This window comes from Camelina sativa, chromosome 12 (genome assembly GCF_030686135.1).
Source record: "Camelina sativa cultivar CO46 ecotype springtype chromosome 12, ASM3068613v1".
Lineage (NCBI taxonomy): Eukaryota > Viridiplantae > Streptophyta > Magnoliopsida > Brassicales > Brassicaceae > Camelina > Camelina sativa.
Genome location: NC_141891.1, coordinates 6826697 through 6840153, shown reverse-complemented (window position 1 = coordinate 6840153; position 13457 = coordinate 6826697). Strand labels below are relative to the sequence as shown.

The 13457-nt window shown below is 37.1% G+C and overlaps 4 protein-coding genes across 9 annotated transcripts; 2 read left to right on the top strand and 2 right to left on the bottom strand.

Annotated features, from left to right (window-relative positions):
- The first annotated feature begins 663 nt into the window (after positions 1-663).
- On the top strand, positions 664-5845 carry LOC104730666 (disease resistance protein At4g27190-like). Of its 6 annotated transcripts, none has more exons than XM_087479299.1 (4): positions 746-1775; positions 1878-1916; positions 2046-2177; positions 2759-5845. In XM_087479299.1, exons 3-4 carry the CDS (start codon positions 2155-2157, stop codon positions 5652-5654), a joined length of 2919 nt encoding a protein of 972 aa, XP_087335425.1. In that variant the 5' UTR covers positions 746-1775; positions 1878-1916; positions 2046-2154; the 3' UTR covers positions 5655-5845. The 6 variants fall into 6 exon arrangements, with proteins under 6 accessions (XP_010448166.1, XP_087335424.1, XP_087335426.1 ...); XM_087479301.1 differs by having other exon boundaries at positions 1160-1775; positions 2743-5845; XM_087479298.1 differs by having other exon boundaries at positions 676-1775; positions 1878-2177.
- Positions 5837-6765, bottom strand: LOC104730665 (putative histone H2A.3). Its single transcript, XM_010449863.3, has 2 exons — positions 6468-6765; positions 5837-6248 (listed from the first exon to the last, which is right to left on the bottom strand). Exons 1-2 carry the CDS (start codon positions 6654-6656, stop codon positions 6042-6044), a joined length of 396 nt encoding a protein of 131 aa, XP_010448165.1. The 5' UTR covers positions 6657-6765; the 3' UTR covers positions 5837-6041.
- Positions 6766-8391: 1626 nt separating this feature from the next.
- Positions 8392-10103, top strand: LOC104730664 (uncharacterized). The gene is made up of 2 exons (XM_010449862.2): positions 8392-9234; positions 9413-10103. Exons 1-2 carry the CDS (start codon positions 8565-8567, stop codon positions 10054-10056), a joined length of 1314 nt encoding a protein of 437 aa, XP_010448164.1. The 5' UTR covers positions 8392-8564; the 3' UTR covers positions 10057-10103.
- Positions 10104-11323: 1220 nt separating this feature from the next.
- Positions 11324-13190, bottom strand: LOC104730663 (putative anthocyanidin reductase). Its single transcript, XM_010449861.3, has 6 exons — positions 12962-13190; positions 12658-12828; positions 12314-12531; positions 12058-12217; positions 11744-11951; positions 11324-11651 (listed from the first exon to the last, which is right to left on the bottom strand). Exons 1-6 carry the CDS (start codon positions 13083-13085, stop codon positions 11480-11482), a joined length of 1053 nt encoding a protein of 350 aa, XP_010448163.1. The 5' UTR covers positions 13086-13190; the 3' UTR covers positions 11324-11479.
- Positions 13191-13457: the final 267 nt, after the last annotated feature.

The following is a 13457-nucleotide window of genomic DNA, read 5'->3' as shown; positions in this document are numbered from 1 at the left end:
CAAAAAAGGGAAAAATATGGATTCAATTTTACAAAATAGTATTTAACTTTGTAAATTCAAAATAATAACATTTACATATATTGATTATTTAAAATATTTAATTGTTTTGAATCTAGAAATAATTTATATTTTAAGTTTATTTTATAGTTTTGCATAATATTAAGTATATAATATTTGATATCTTCTAGGTTTTCGGATATTTCGGTTAACCATTTAATTGTCGGTTCGGTTCGGTTCGGTTTCAGTTAGTTTAGATATAGATTTTTACTAACCATTCGGGTATTTGAAGAATTTCGGTTCGGTTCGGTTTGGTTTTTTTCGGTTCGGTTTCGGTCGGTTATTTGGTTATCGGTTATTTTGCCCAGCCCTAATTATAGCATATAGTATAACATATTCTCATAAGTTATATCGGTTAGTTTCAAAGATTAAAATCATAAATGTGAACTATTTTCATCAGCTTATAAAAAGAAGACTTACTTTTAACTACAGTAGTAGAGGCTTTTTGGGAAAAAAAGGTAACAGCATGTGTCGGTAAAACAGTAAATCGTCGGCAACTTGGCATTTTCAGACGATGTATTCTTTTCTTTTTACAAAAGTGTATTTTCTAATTTACCCTTTTTTTACATCGGGCTATTCATGTTCATGCACCCAATGGTATGGGCTAAATTTGTCTATACACAAAAAAAATATCGTTTCTATCTCCGACGCTCGCCGTGTTTATCAGAGTTTCATGTGAAAACCCAAAGGAACCAAAAAAATTAAGTGTTAAAGAGTCTTCTAGAAAAGGGTCCCCATGAGGTATTGAGGTGGGGTGGTGGACTCTGTTACTCAGAAATTGAGATTTCTTTGTAAAACTCAAAATTTGGCGCTTTTAAGTTTCCTTTTTGTAAAATTCGCTTTTACAAAAGATTTGCCTTTAGCGTTTTCTCTTTGTTTTCTAGAGTACGATAGTGATGTGTAGTGTAGCCAGTAGCCGTGTAGGTAAATACTTAAGGTATATTGAATAGGCTGTTCTAGGAGATCGCATCGAAATCAGCTCAAATTCGCGACTTTTCAATCAGTATTTTTTTCAAATCTATGTCTTGAAGCTTTAATTCTGATCGATTTTGGGCCAAGGGTTTGCATAAAGCTGTAATCTTTCTGCTTTTAATTGAACGTTTGATGAAATAAGAATCAATAGATATGAACAATGGTAATGGTTATCTAGAACAGGAGTTGTTTACTTCTCTGGGTGATTTTGCTTTCAGTGTTCTTCGTGTATTTAACGTTGAAAGAGGAAAAGTTGCAGAGGCAAATGCTATGTATTGTTTCTGCATTATTTGCCCCAATCTCCTTTTAGCGTTAAAAATGCATAAATATTTTTAGGTGTGTGAGAAAGGAGATTATGGAATGTTTTTTTTGGTTTGTCCTCCTGTTGTAGAGTGTCAAGTGGTTTTCATATTGACGTCAGTCATATAATACGTTTTGCTCGCAATTGGATCAATGTGGAGATAACAGTTTTCATTTCCCCCCTTAGTTTTAATCAGCTCAAGCTTGTCACTATCTTTGCTTGTTTGATCTTATAGAGTTGGATACCTTATTCTATCCTGAAAGCTAAATCATGGCACAGTGTTTTTTTCGTAGGATTTTTTTTGTGGTAAGTGTTCATAAGGAACACATGAGAGTTCATCAACTGTATGCATATGATCAGCTGTTTTGAATACTTTTATCTGTTTTGCATACTTCCATTCAAGTGTATCAATTAATCAAATATAACGAAGTAAAGAGACCAAAGGGCAAAGGTTGGGTCATAAGCAGACATTTCAACCTTCTGTCATCCTCTTATTTGCTGGTATTGGTTGGATGTTTTAGCGAATATCGGCTTAATTGCCAAACAGTGAATGGTGCTTATCATGCTTCTGAGCTGCATACTCTAGGTGAAGTTATTAGACATAAAGGGGAATGAAAGGGAAGATGCTTCTATATTTCTTTCTTGAAGATATTATTCAGTTCAATGGTATTGGGGATACTTGTGCTAATAAGGAGGAGATCTAATGCCTCTCCAGTGCTGAAACAAATACTTCATGGCTGTGGAAATGTTTGAAGTTATAATGGGCATAAGAGATTTACATAGCTCTGCAGTGGTGTTGAGAGTAGGCTACAAATTAACTACTCATGAAGTGCCAGCCTGCTTACTTGTAAGTACTTTATTCTTTGATTGTTACTCCATCAATTTACTTTAGTCTAATTTTCATGTTACAAGGGATTTCTGATTTCTCAAGATATTTTGAAGGAAGACGATTGAATTATGTCCTAGTCAAAACCATTAGTTAACCATAACAGAGTTATGAAAACTTAAAGAAAAAACCAAAGTAGAAAGTTTCAATGAATATACCAGAAGACTTACTAGTAGCTGAAAATAAAGATGGAGTCTTCAAGGCAAGTTCTTTGAAACTTCAAGAGCCAACTCATCATTGACCGAACGAATCTTAAACCATCAACATCAAAAATCTTGTTATTTATTTATGGAGAACATAAAATGTCAACATAAAATTTTTGGTTTTTTTGGCTACATTAAAGTTTTGTTCGACCATGAAAAGTCAATGTTGTCTCGTAGTACTTTATCTTGAGGATATTTCTGATCATTACTTTATGACATTCCTTGAATAATTGAATTCCTTCCTTGTTTTGTTAATCTCACTGTGATACTCTCTCTTATGGATTGTCTGGGGTCAACCTTGGGTACTATCTTGGCTGAGATAGGGCGTGGTCTGTGCAGGTCAACTTATTCTCGGGCCATTGATACCATCCGGTTCAAGACAAACATCAATGCTTTGAAAAATGCGCTCAATGGCCTTATGGAAGTTCAGAACAAAGTGAATAAAGACCTCAAAACATTAGAAATCAAAGGGAAATCTTTGCATGTGCAACTGAGGAGATGGCTAAGAGATGTGGAAGAGATTGTCTCAGAAGCAAATTCAATGCAGGAAAAGCGTGTTTCATGTGCTCCGTTCTTAAAATGCAGGCTGAGCAAAAAACTTGTGGTAATTCTTGAGAAAGTCAGGAGACTTGAAAAGCAAGGGGTAGAGCTTCTCGACATATTCTCTGTGGAAGGTAAATCTGAACTAGTTGAAAAAATTCTTGGACCCTCGATTCCTGATCAAACAATAGCATCAGAGATGTTAGACAAAATTCTAAGCTGTTTAATGAGCGATAAGGTTCAGAAGATTGGTGTTTGGGGTATGGGTGGAGTCGGGAAAACGACAATAGTCAGAGAACTGAACAATAAGCTATGGAAAGAGGCTGCTACACAGCCTTTTGGTATGGTGATATGGGCTACAGTTTCCAAAGAGTTTGAAGTGGGAAGGGTCCAGAAGCAAATCGCCGAGAGGTTGGATATAGAAATCAAATTGGGTGAAAACGAGGAGAAACTAGCGAGACGGATTTATGGAAGGCTTGAGAAAGTAAGTAGCTTTCTTCTCATTCTTGATGATGTCTGGAAACCCATTGATTTAGACCAGTTGGGGATTCCAAAAACAGATGAACACATCTGTTCAAAGATTGTGTTGACTTCAAGATTTTTAGAGGTTTGCCAGAGTATAAAAACGGATATTGACTTCAGAGTGGATTGCTTATGTGAAGAAGAAGCCTGGGAATTGTTTTGTCAAAACGCTGGAGAAGTTACCAGATCAGAACGTGTTAGACCCATCGCAAAAAAAGTTTCTCGGGAATGTGGTGGGTTGCCTTTGGCTATCATCACAGTTGGAATGGCTATGCGGGGGAAGAAGGTGGTCAAGCTGTGGAAACATGCCCTTAAGGAACTCAAGAGTTCGGTGCCTTATGTCAAGAGTATTGAAGAAAAGATCTACCAGCCTTTAAAATTGAGCTACGACTTGCTCGAGCCAAAGATGAAATCTTGCCTCCTCTTTTGTGCCTTATTTCCAGAGGATTACTCAATTGAAGTAGCTGATCTTGTAAGGTGCTGGATTGCCGAAGGGTTTATAGATGAAACACAAAACCATGGGTATTTAATGAATCAAGGAATTACTTTGGTTGAAAGTCTGAAAGACTCTTGCTTGCTAGAAGAGGGTGTTCGTGATGACACAGTTAAAATGCATGATGTGGTTCGTGATTTTGCGATATGGGTCATGTCTTCCTCGCAAGATGATAGTCATTCTCTTGTCATGTCTGGAATAGGCTTGCGAGAGTTTCCACAAGAGAAGTTTGTTCCTTCTATCCGAAGGGTTTCTTTGATGAACAATAAACTTAAACGGCTCCCGGATAAGGTGGTTGAGTGTGTTGAACTCTCGGCATTACTGTTACAAGGAAACTTTCACCTTGAGGAATTACCAGCAGGGTTCTTGCCATCTTTTCCAGCACTTCGGATTCTGAATCTAAGTGGGACACGCATAAGATCATTACCTCTCTCCCTCAGCAAGCTTCATGAGCTTCGGTCTCTCATCTTGAAAGACTGCTACTACCTTGAAGAAGTTCCTTCCCTTGAAGGCCTTACCAAAATTCAAGTTCTGGATCTCTGTGCCACCCCTATTAGGGATTCGCCAAGAGGATTGGAAACTTTGAACAGCTTGAGACTACTTGACCTCTCCCGAACACATCACCTCGAAAGCATACCAGCGGGAATCATCCCACAGTTATCAAGTTTAGAGGTTCTAGACATGACGCTTAGTCATTTCCACTGGGGCGTTCAAGGACAAACTCAGGAAGGTCAAGCAACACTTGAAGAGATTGCGTGTCTCCATCGTTTATCGGTTCTCTCCATCAGGGTCGTATGTGTTCCACCTCTTTCCCCTGAATACAATTCTTGGATAGAAAGGTTGAAGAAATTCCAGTTGTTTATTGGCCCAACAGCAAACTCCTTACCTAGTAGACATGACAAGAGGAGAGTAACAATAAGTAGTCTCAATGTTTCAGAGGCATTCATAGGGTGGTTGCTAGCAAATACAACCTCCCTAGTGATGAACCATTGTTGGGGTCTCAATGAGATGCTGGAGAACTTGGTAATTGATAGCACAAATAGCTTCAACGTTTTGAGGTCTCTAACGGTTGAAGGTTTTGGTGGAAGTATAAGGCCTGCTGGTGGATGTGTAGCGCAGCTGGATCTTTTACCTAACCTCGAAGAACTTCATCTGCGTCGTGTGAATCTAGAAACCATTAGAGAGCTCGTGGGTCATCTGGGGTTGAGATTTCAGACACTGAAACATTTAGAGGTCAGCAGATGTAGCCGGCTCAAATGCCTTCTCTCATTAGGGAACTTCATCTGTTTCTTGCCCAACCTACTAGAGATACATGTTAGTTTTTGTGATAGGCTTGAGGAGCTATTTGACTATTCTCCAGGAGAAGTTCCAGCCTCCACTGAACCTGTGGTACCTGCCCTGCGTGTCATAAAGCTGATGAATCTTCCGCGGCTGAGGAGAGTATGTAGCCAAGAAGAATCATGGGTAAGCTTAGAACATGTGGAGGTGATAAGATGCAATCGTCTCATGAATCTACCCATTACGTCAAACAACGCCCATAGAGTCAAAGAAGTAAGAGGGGAAACACACTGGTGGAACAACTTAATTTGGGACGATAACACTACAAGAGAAACCCTTCAACCTCGTTTCTTACCAGCTGATGGAAATAAACTAAAGAACTCTCTCGGAATCTCTTGTTAGCAGATCAATTAATCAAAATCTCATGGCCAGTTGAAGAGCTTTTGTAGCTACAATTTAATCATGGACTTGCGGAAGCTTAAATGGATAATAGTTAGCTAAAGCTTTCTCCAGTTGTCCAAAGAATGTAACTTCATTTATGTGTCATGAAACCGGTTGCTACAGTAATATATATTCAGCCTCTGTTTTAAGAACACATTTTTTTAATATATTCACACAAAGTGAAACAATTTATCCTTACAACTAGTACAAACCACAGAGCTTCCATTGCTGAGCTGAGTAACAACTAACAACAACAAATATGAAAAGAAGAAAATTAAACAGTCCTAAGCATTAACTGATATAAACCAATTTCCAGATATTACATGTCTTTCGTCGTAATAGAACTATCTAATCTTCCTCGGTAGGCTTGGAAGGACCAGACTTCTTGGGGAGAAGGAGATTGTGGATGTTAGGCATAACTCCTCCGTTGGCAATAGTCACGTCTCCAAGTAGTTTACTTAGTTCCTCGTCGTTCCTCACAGCTAACTGAATGTGTCGTGGAACTATACGTGTCTTCTTGTTGTCTCTCGCTGCGTTCCCAGCTAGCTCAAGTACCTTCAAACAAAATAACGCACACTAAAGCTCAATTGCTCGTAACCATTTTTCAAAAATTGAAAAGCATAGATTTAATTAACAACAACAACAACACAGATCTGCTAGGAAACTTAAATCAGAATTTTCGAATTCGCAATCAATTGACAAAATCAGAAGGAATAATTTAAAAAAAAAAAAAAATTGAAACGGCGATGAAATAGATGAGAATGATTTGATTACCTCAGCGGCGAGGTATTCAAGAACGGCGGCGAGATAGACCGGAGCTCCGGCACCAACACGCTCGGCGTATTTCCCGGCCTTTAAGAATCGAGCGATACGACCCACAGGGAATTGAAGTCCAGCCTTGCTACTACGAGATGTCGACTTCTTCGCCGCACCAGATCCTAGTGTTTTTCCCCTACCCACCATTTCTACAGCTCAAGAAGAAAAAAAAAAAAAAAAAAAAAAAAAAAAAAAAGAGTAACGAACCAAAGCGTACTTGAGAAACTTCGTTACAGCGGAACGCGCCATGAGTATTATTAATGGAATGGTGGAAGAAAGTATCAGTTGACCAATGAAATCACACCGCATGGATCGATGACTCTGACCGTTAGATTTGTTTTAAGTTTAACGGACACGATGTGACTTTTCATTCTCCCACCCACCGCTTGGTCATTTTTTATTGGTCCTCCGATAATTTCAATGGATTGATCTACTTATATGGGCTTTTTAAAAATGAAAGCCCTCTTTTCTAGTTTCACATCATTCGGCCCAAACACTTTTTCCTTTCCTTTTAACTAGTGAGGGAGCGAGTTTCAAATTATACGATTAGTATAGACTATAAGACTAAGAGTACACGATAAAAAGAATTACAACTGTCAATAGATTTCAGAATCAAGCTATGATTTTTTTTTTTTTTGTAATCTCTCCGGATATCATATGGAATAACAAAGAAAGTGAAAGCAATAGAGACATCAGACATTCTAAAAAGTGTGTGTATGTCATGAAACGTTGTGGGATGGTGTTATGATGTTACCAACCTTTCATACAAAGGAATGGTGGATCACACGTTGATGTTCTTTAGTGTAGAATGTGGAAATATCTTTTAATGCTTTCAAATCACAACATTATATCATAATTGGTTTGATGACTGACCCCAAAGAAAAAAACTCATTTAAGAGAAGGAAAAAGTAATTGGAAATTTATGAAAACAGACAACTTTTTAGATTTAATGTAGAATTGATACATTCTTTATGCAAAATACTAACCACTATTTTTATGTAAGATAACTAAAACCTGTACACTAGCCTAGCTATAAACCCCAAATGAGATTCTTTAACTACAAAAGCTTTTTAGATTGTAACTTAAATTTGGACTTTGGAGGCAGAGTAGTCAACTCAAGGAGAATACAAGATACGTTTATATAAAACTATAATGCGATTCATTGATATACAGAATCTTCTGCCCGCATTGAAGAAATGTCAATGAAAATATCTCTCAATAATACGTACTTGGTCTCTAAGCCAGTTAAATTTTTATTTTGTACTTGTTGGTATTGAGACAAATCAATACTTGCAATCTTTTTCTGTTTCTTGACTGGAATGGTTGTTCGAAGGACAAACACATATAGTGGAAGTATCTACTGGTCCGACAGTACGTGAAGATTTAAATAGTTTAAATACAATACAAAACCGCAAAACTATGCAACCTATTGGAAGTATTAGATTTGGGAAATGGGAAATGTGAGATTATACAATACGCGTATTTTTTAGTCAGTAGACACTAGACAACCAAATCATACTGTGGCCTCGTGAGTCAAATAGTGTCCCATAGATAGGTAAGTTACATGAGTACGATACTTGTTGTCTTTCACGTATCAAACAAAAAAGTATATTAGAGGTAAATAGAATCACCATTAATCCGATTTCACACTATTTGTTCCATCCTTTTTACGTTAACCTCATTTACTTCCGACCTTTATTCCGCTTTGGTTTGTACTTTTGCGTTGTGCTGTCCATATTCACGACTCTTAAAGTCTTAATATAACTAAACCAACCATCAAACCATGTATCAATACATATGAGTTCAACAACGACGAAGAAAACAAATATTATTGGGACTCTAAAACATAGTTTTTTGGGAGTTATTTTCTTGTTTTCATATTGTATTTATTTTCTCTGTTTGTTTCCCCTCCTTTACTATCTCTCTCTCCCTCAATTTGAAAAATTAGAAACTCTCAAACATTCATTTCAAATTTTGCTTTTTTAAGGTCACGTTTATTGTTTTTGCTTCTCGTTCTCATTGTCATTTCAAGGGAGAACAGGATAGGAAAAAAAAATGGAAGCTTCAAGCACAAGAAGGGAGAAGACGAAGAAGAAGAATAAGACCGAGAGAGAAAACACCGACACTCAAAACAAGAAGAAGAAGCTGCCTAGTGTTTGGTTCTCACTCAAGAAGTCTCTCCCTTGCAAATCTGATTCTTCCGATGTCCACAACCCTAGATCCAAGAAAGAGCTAGCTACAATCTCAACCAAGAGAACAACCACCTCCTCCTCATGCGGCGTCGGTGGACGGTCCGGTTGTTCGAGATCCATAGCCAATCTCAAAGACGTAATCAATGGAAGCAAACAACAGTTAGAGAAGCCACCTTGCTCTAGCCCTCGTTCTATCGGAAGCAGCGAGTTTCTCAATCCCATTACTCACGATGTAATCTTTAGCAACTCAACCTGCGAGCTCAAGATCACCGGAGCAACAGAACTCGTAGGGACTCTAAGGCCAGGAACGCCGGTGAATTACTCTTCTTCACGACGGAACCAAGCTTCGAGAAAAGCTTCTTCAACAGCTGTTTCAGATAGAGACAGGGAAGGATTAGGGTTTCACCAACAGAGCAGAAGGGAGAGAGACTCCTCCATTAACGGAGACAATTCCTCTGTTTCTTGCCATAAATGCGGCGACAAGTTTACCAAAATCGAAGCTGCCGAAGCTCACCATCTCTCCAAACACGCCGGTAAAAATACTAATCAATCACATTGCTCCCCAAAGTTTCTTACTTTATTAGCAAAGTTCGTAACTTTTTCATCTTTGAATTTCAAAGTTTCATACTTTTTTAGCAAAGTTTGTAACTTTCATCTTAGAATTTCACAATTAGGTTACAGAGTTTCTTAAATTTTATCCCAAACTTACAGTGACTGAGCTAATGGAAGGAGACTCGTCGAGGAAGATAGTGGAGATAATATGCAGAACAAGCTGGTTAAAAACAGAGCATCACGGCGGACGAATCGATAGGATCTTGAAAGTGCACAATATGCAAAAGACCTTAGCAAGATTCGAGGAATACAGAGACACGGTGAAGATCAGAGCGAGCAAGCTACAAAAGAAACACCCGAGATGTATCGCTGACGGAAACGAGCTGCTCAGGTTCCACGGCACCGCCGTCGCGTGTGCTTTAGGGATTAACGGGTCGACGAGTCTGTGTTCGTCGGAGAAGTGCTGTGTTTGCCGGATTATAAGGAACGGGTTCTCGTCGAAACGGGAGATGAACAATGGTGTTGGGGTTTTTACGGCGTCGACGAGCGAGAGAGCGTTTGAGTCGATTGTGGTCGGAGATAATGGTGGTGGTGGTGATAGGAAGGCGTTGATTGTGTGTCGTGTAATCGCCGGGAGGGTTCATAGGCCGGTGGAGAATTTAGAGGAGATGAGTAGTGGGTCGTTGTTGAATGGGTTTGATTCTTTGGCTGGGAAGGTTGGGTTGTATACACATGTTGAGGAGCTTTATTTGCTCAATTCTCGAGCTTTGCTTCCTTGTTTTGTGCTAATTTGCAAACCTTAGTTATCTTATCAAATCTTTTGATGAAATTAATGGCAAGTTTTGGTTCATTAGTTTTATTTCAATTTGGAACTGTAGATGGGTTTAAGCAGGTTTTTTTGGCTACTTTAAGTGGAAGACAGAATTCATATTTTATGATTGGTATGGGATTGTTTTACTTTATTAAGTAATTTGGCTATAGTATTATTCAAGTGAAGTAGGGGATGGGGGTAGTTGCACAAAATAGAAAAGAATGGAGGTTGAAGAGCGTCAGAAATAGGCTTTGTTTCAGTGTGGTGGATATTGATTGGTAAATGCTAAAGTAGTTAAGACAATAACTGGTAAACCATATGTCCATATACGATGAAAAGTCTTGAGGAAGAGATAAATTGATAATTATGGCCATGAATGGCTGCTGGTTTTTTATTGGTTTTTAGATTTTGGTTTTTGGATTTTGGATTTTGGATTTTGATTTTTTAAGTTTTTGATTTTTGCCGTAGATTTTAGTTTGCAAAATCTTGAATGGTAACTTAATTAGTTTTTGGTTTTTATGTATAATAATTATTTTAAAAATAGTAAAATAAAGATTATAAATGTGGAAACCCACAAAATGTGGTTTTTAGATTTTATGAAGGAAATTCAAAAATCCTCCAAAAACTGGTTTTCCTAAATTTTAGGAAATCTATTTTTTCATAATCGTGAATGGCTTCAAAAGTGGATTTTGTAGAATCTAAAGCCAAAAACCACTGCAAAATCAGGTGCCATTCAAGGCCTATGCTTTTTGCCTACTTGGTGTAAGACATTTTGTACCTAATGAACTCTAATAAATGAATATGGAATTAGCGGGTACAGCTGATATTTTGATAGTGCCATGGGTTTAAAAGCTAAAAACCTCTCTTCAACTAATAGGTGATATATATAGTTCATAATATGTAAAGAATCTAGTTTTTAATCGAGATTAGAGTTTGTGTTATTGCTGAAACAATTTATTTACCGATGAAAACACAACATAATATTGACCTACTACTCCCAAATAATATGATAAAAGAATCAAAATTTTGAACATATAGAAGAACAAAAAGTTCAAAACTGAAAATTTTGCTTACACCAAAACATGCTATGGTCATGTTTTGTTCCTTACTGAAACATTGAGCGAACAAGAACATAAATCGTAGCTAGTATATAGTTTGCAAATGCATTGAGAATATCTAACTTGCATCAAAAAGTGACTACCTATCTAGAAGTACTAGAACTTACAGTATGAACTATAGTAGGATACTAGGATCCATCATTTCAGAAGTTCAAACGATAATTTAAGACTAGTAAATGTAAACAGTGACAATTAAGAATTTGTTGGGATTGAATACACTTAATTAATAGATTCTAAGAATCACAATAGTCCAATCCAGCAAAAAAAAAGAAGATTATTGTTGTTGATCGCACATTCTCAATGCTTGAGTTTGTGGTTCAAGGTAGGAAACTTAAAACTAATGGAAGCATCAATTGTTTGATGAACAATCTCGTCAACACTGTATTTGTATTCAAACCCCAATTCTCTTAACTTCTTTGAAGAAATTATAGGCTTCATACATCGTCTCTCTTCATCATCTTCATTTTCTCTATAAATCAAGAATAATATATATTTTTTCAAAATCTTTAGTCTAAAACAAAAAGAAGAATTGATGGAAGCATCAAAGATTGTAGAACTTACTTTTGAACTTTACAATACTCCTTAGAGAAGTGATGAACCATCAACTCATGCATATCAATATTGTCAACACAACATATATATCGACCATTAGCTGTTGGTTGCTCCATCAAAAACATATGCGCCCTGCAGATATCTTCAATGTGTACTAAAGCAATCGAACCCATTCTTTTGTTCACAGCTGATAATATTGCAAACAACTTTGAGTCACCTGTTTTGTTATACAATGTATATAAGTCAAAATGGTTAATTAATTAAGCCAAACGCTTTAACTTATATATGATAATGGAAAAAGGTTAATATATATATGCACACACCTGTAACTGGGGACAAGAGAACTTGAACGCTTGATGGGACAGAAGGAGTAAGGAATGGACCTGAAACAGTAGTTGTAATGACTGAAACAAGATCCATTCCTCTCTCTTTTGCATATCTAAATGCTTCTTCCTCTGATACGAGCTTCGATAGTACATAAATCTGTAGCACATACGAAGTTTAAAACCTGTTAATGACGCTGGAACAATGATTAATATGTAAAGAAATTATACTATTGGTTTGTAATAGTATTTTTACCCATCCACTAGCTTGTGTTTTAAGGACATGATCAACATGAGCCTTGCAAGTTTCATCCACGACAGATCTCAACCGTTCATTCTCATCTTTGGCAGTGAGAGTACTGATGGATGATGTGAAGACAACTCTTTTGACCGAGTTTGACTTTAGACAAGAACCTAGTACATTCCGTACGCCTTTAATCGCCGAATCTATGACTTTGCTCTGGACATAACTCTCTACATCATTGCAGCAAAATCCGGTTTGATTCGGTTAAATTGCGATATAAAGGGTTAGATCCGGTATAGGCAAATGTACTTTTTAAAAAATAAAAACGAACGGTGCAACGAAAATATCGTATATACCGAGATTGACGTGATCGGATGAGATATCAAACTCCATGGAAGCGGCGACATGGAAGACGCCGTCACAGCTCTTGACGGCGTCATCGAAGCTTCCGTCATCTTGAAGATCCGCTCGGAACAATCTAAGCCGTTCATTTTCCTTCCATTTGGATATAAAATATTGAGATTTTGCTGTCAAAAAAGAACTGATTAGTGCATATATGTATTTTAAAAGGCTCTGTAGTTAAGGTTCGTTCTTCCTGAGGTTCGATATAAACAAGACACTTTAAAATTTGATTTTGGTAAAACAAGTGGATATATATACCAAGATCTCTGAGAGTGGCATGAACCGTGTAGCCTCTTTCAAGAAGAGACTTAACCAACCAAGAACCGATGTATCCACTTGCACCAGTCACGCAATACGTCTTCGTTTTGCTTTCCTCCATCATCTTCTCTCTTCTCGAAATGCCAAAGTGGGATACAGTGAATAAATTAATTAATGTTTGGCTTGCAACGATAAGTTTTAAAACTATTTTGTCTGTAATATTTTAATGATAGTGTGTTAGCTTGTTTGTTTCCATGGGTTAGTTGTCAATATTTTTCATGTATTTTTGACAATTGGAAAACTACTAGACATCTAACTTTTTAAAAATCTTTTTGGCATATAATTATATTTGGTAAAATTCGATTTTATTGCTACATTGGCGTTATTACACAATCTGATAATCAGAATGCATTTTGAGTGTAAATAAGAGGAGGAGATAAATTTGCGATGCAACATTATTCTATAAGACAGACGAATATAAGACAGACGAAGAAAG